This window comes from Gopherus evgoodei, chromosome 21 (genome assembly GCF_007399415.2).
Source record: "Gopherus evgoodei ecotype Sinaloan lineage chromosome 21, rGopEvg1_v1.p, whole genome shotgun sequence".
Taxonomy (NCBI): Eukaryota; Metazoa; Chordata; order Testudines; family Testudinidae; genus Gopherus; species Gopherus evgoodei.
The window spans coordinates 2272898-2274920 of record NC_044342.1 but is presented as its reverse complement, the minus strand read 5'-3'; the positions used below and the strand labels follow the sequence as shown (position 1 = coordinate 2274920).

General features: G+C 44.5%; 1 protein-coding gene across 1 annotated transcript; it reads right to left on the bottom strand.

Annotated features, from left to right (window-relative positions):
• Window positions 1–556: 556 nt before the first annotated feature.
• Window positions 557–1492, bottom strand: LOC115638224 (olfactory receptor 14A16-like). Its single transcript, XM_030539803.1, has one exon. The coding sequence runs from the start codon at window positions 1490–1492 to the stop codon at window positions 557–559; it is 936 nt and encodes a 311-aa protein (XP_030395663.1).
• Between the last annotated feature and the right edge of the window lie 531 nt (window positions 1493–2023).

The following is a 2023-nucleotide window of genomic DNA, read 5'->3' as shown; positions in this document are numbered from 1 at the left end:
TCCCCCTCCCAGACTCTTCCTGAGAGAAAGCAATCCTGGCACAGAGAGAAATCAGCCTCTCTCTCCCCCTTCCCTCCTTTCTCCTCACCAATTCCCTGGTGAATCCAGACCCAGTCCCCTGAGGACTCACCAGAATAAAAAAACAATTAGGTTCTTAAACAAGAAAAGCTTTTAATTAAAGAAAGAAAAAACAGTAAAAATTGTCTTTGTAAATTAAAAAAAAAATGGCTACAAAATCAAACAAAATGAAAAAGAAACAAGGAAACACACAAGCCAAACCTCTCATACCCCATCCTATAGGTGACAGTAGCCCTATAAATCCCTATGACAGATAGATAGATGCATACGTAGATAGATACTGATCTTATGTACACTGGTGTAATCTTACATACACTGGTGTAATCTTATATTTGACATCAGTGAAGCTAGTCCAGATTTCACGATTTCATCAACAGATTGCACCCTGTGCTCTGAAAGAGACAATTTTGGCATCAGTTGATTATATTTATAAAGAAACTCAGAATGAAATCACAGTCAAGTTGCAGTGATGGACATTTTAACTCTTGGTGAATAACCTCCACACAATCAATTTCTTCAATGCAGCTTTGATCTCCTTGTTCCTCATGCTGTAGATGATCGGATTCATCACTGGAGGCACCAGGGAATAGAGAACACCCACCACAAGGTCCAAACCTGATGCTGAGCTGGAGGTGGGTTTAAAGTAAGCAAAGATGCCAGTGAAAAGCAACAAAGCGACCACAGTGATGTGAGGAAGGCAAGTGGAGAAGGCTTTATGCCGGCCCTGCTCAGATGGGATTTTCAGCACAGTTCTGAAGATCTGAACATAAGACACAATTATAAAAACAAAGCAGTTTGATGCTAAAAACACACCTAAGGCAATACCCCCAACTTCACTGAGGTACGAATCAGAGCAGGTGATCTTGAGTAGTTGGGGGATTTCACAGAAGAACTGGTTAATCACATCGAACTGGCAGAAGGGTAACCTGAATGTGTTTCCAGTGTGCAGAGCAGAGTAAAGAATACCACTGATCCAGGCACTGGCTGCCATTTGGACACAAGCTCTCCTGTTCATCACTCTCTCATAGTGCAGTGGTTGGCAGATGGCGACATATCGGTCATATGCCATGATGGTGAGTAGGGCAAGATCAGTTGCAGTGAAGAGGAGAAAGAGAAAGACTTGGGTGACACATCCAATATAAGAAATCACCCTGGTGTTCATGAGAGAATTGGCCATGGATTTGGGGATGGTGATGGAGATGGAGCCTAGGTCTAAGATGGAGAGATTCATCAGGAAGAAATACATGGGAGTTTGAAGATGGCGGTTGAGGGCTATGGCTCTGATGATGAGAAGATTCCCCATCAGGGCTGCCAGGTAAATCACCAGGAACACCACAAAGTGCAAAATCTGCAGCTCCCGAACGTCAGAGAATCCCAGGAGAAGGAACTCGGTCAGGGTGGTTTGGTTGGACATTTTCTCTCTCAGTTCATTGTGTGACAGCTGTGGAGGGAAGGGCAAAGAGAGTGGGGGAATTCCAGTGACAGAGGGAGTGGCCCTGATTTCCTGCAACAATATGATGTGAGTGCCAACAATGCACAGCTCTCTTTACTGCTATTAACTAATAGCGGTGAGTTATCACATGAATGTAAATTGCCGCATCACCCTTAAAGTCAATGGAGCTTCATTGGTTTGCATCATCTGAAGATCTAGCTCACAATGTTGCTTAACAAAATGTTGTGTGAAGGATGGAGCAAAGTACAATCTCAATTGAACAATTCTAGCCAAGATGGATCCCCTCTTGCTACAAACAGCAGGCTCTGGACTTGAGCAACACTGCCTGATATCCTCTTTTCGTGGAAATATGAGATAGACTTGGCATTGTGTATGACAGCTCGCCTGTAAACTTAGACCTGGCACCCTCCCACATCCCCAAGCCCCTGGCCTGAGATGCCCCCACGCCCCAACTCACCCCTGTTTCGCCTCCACTCCAAGCATGTCATCGCT

What these genes read in the sequence shown, in the direction of transcription:
- LOC115638224 (XM_030539803.1), bottom strand. Translation starts at nt 1,492, where the DNA reads ATGTCCAACCAAACCACCCTGACCGAGTTCCTTCTCCTGGGATTCTCT.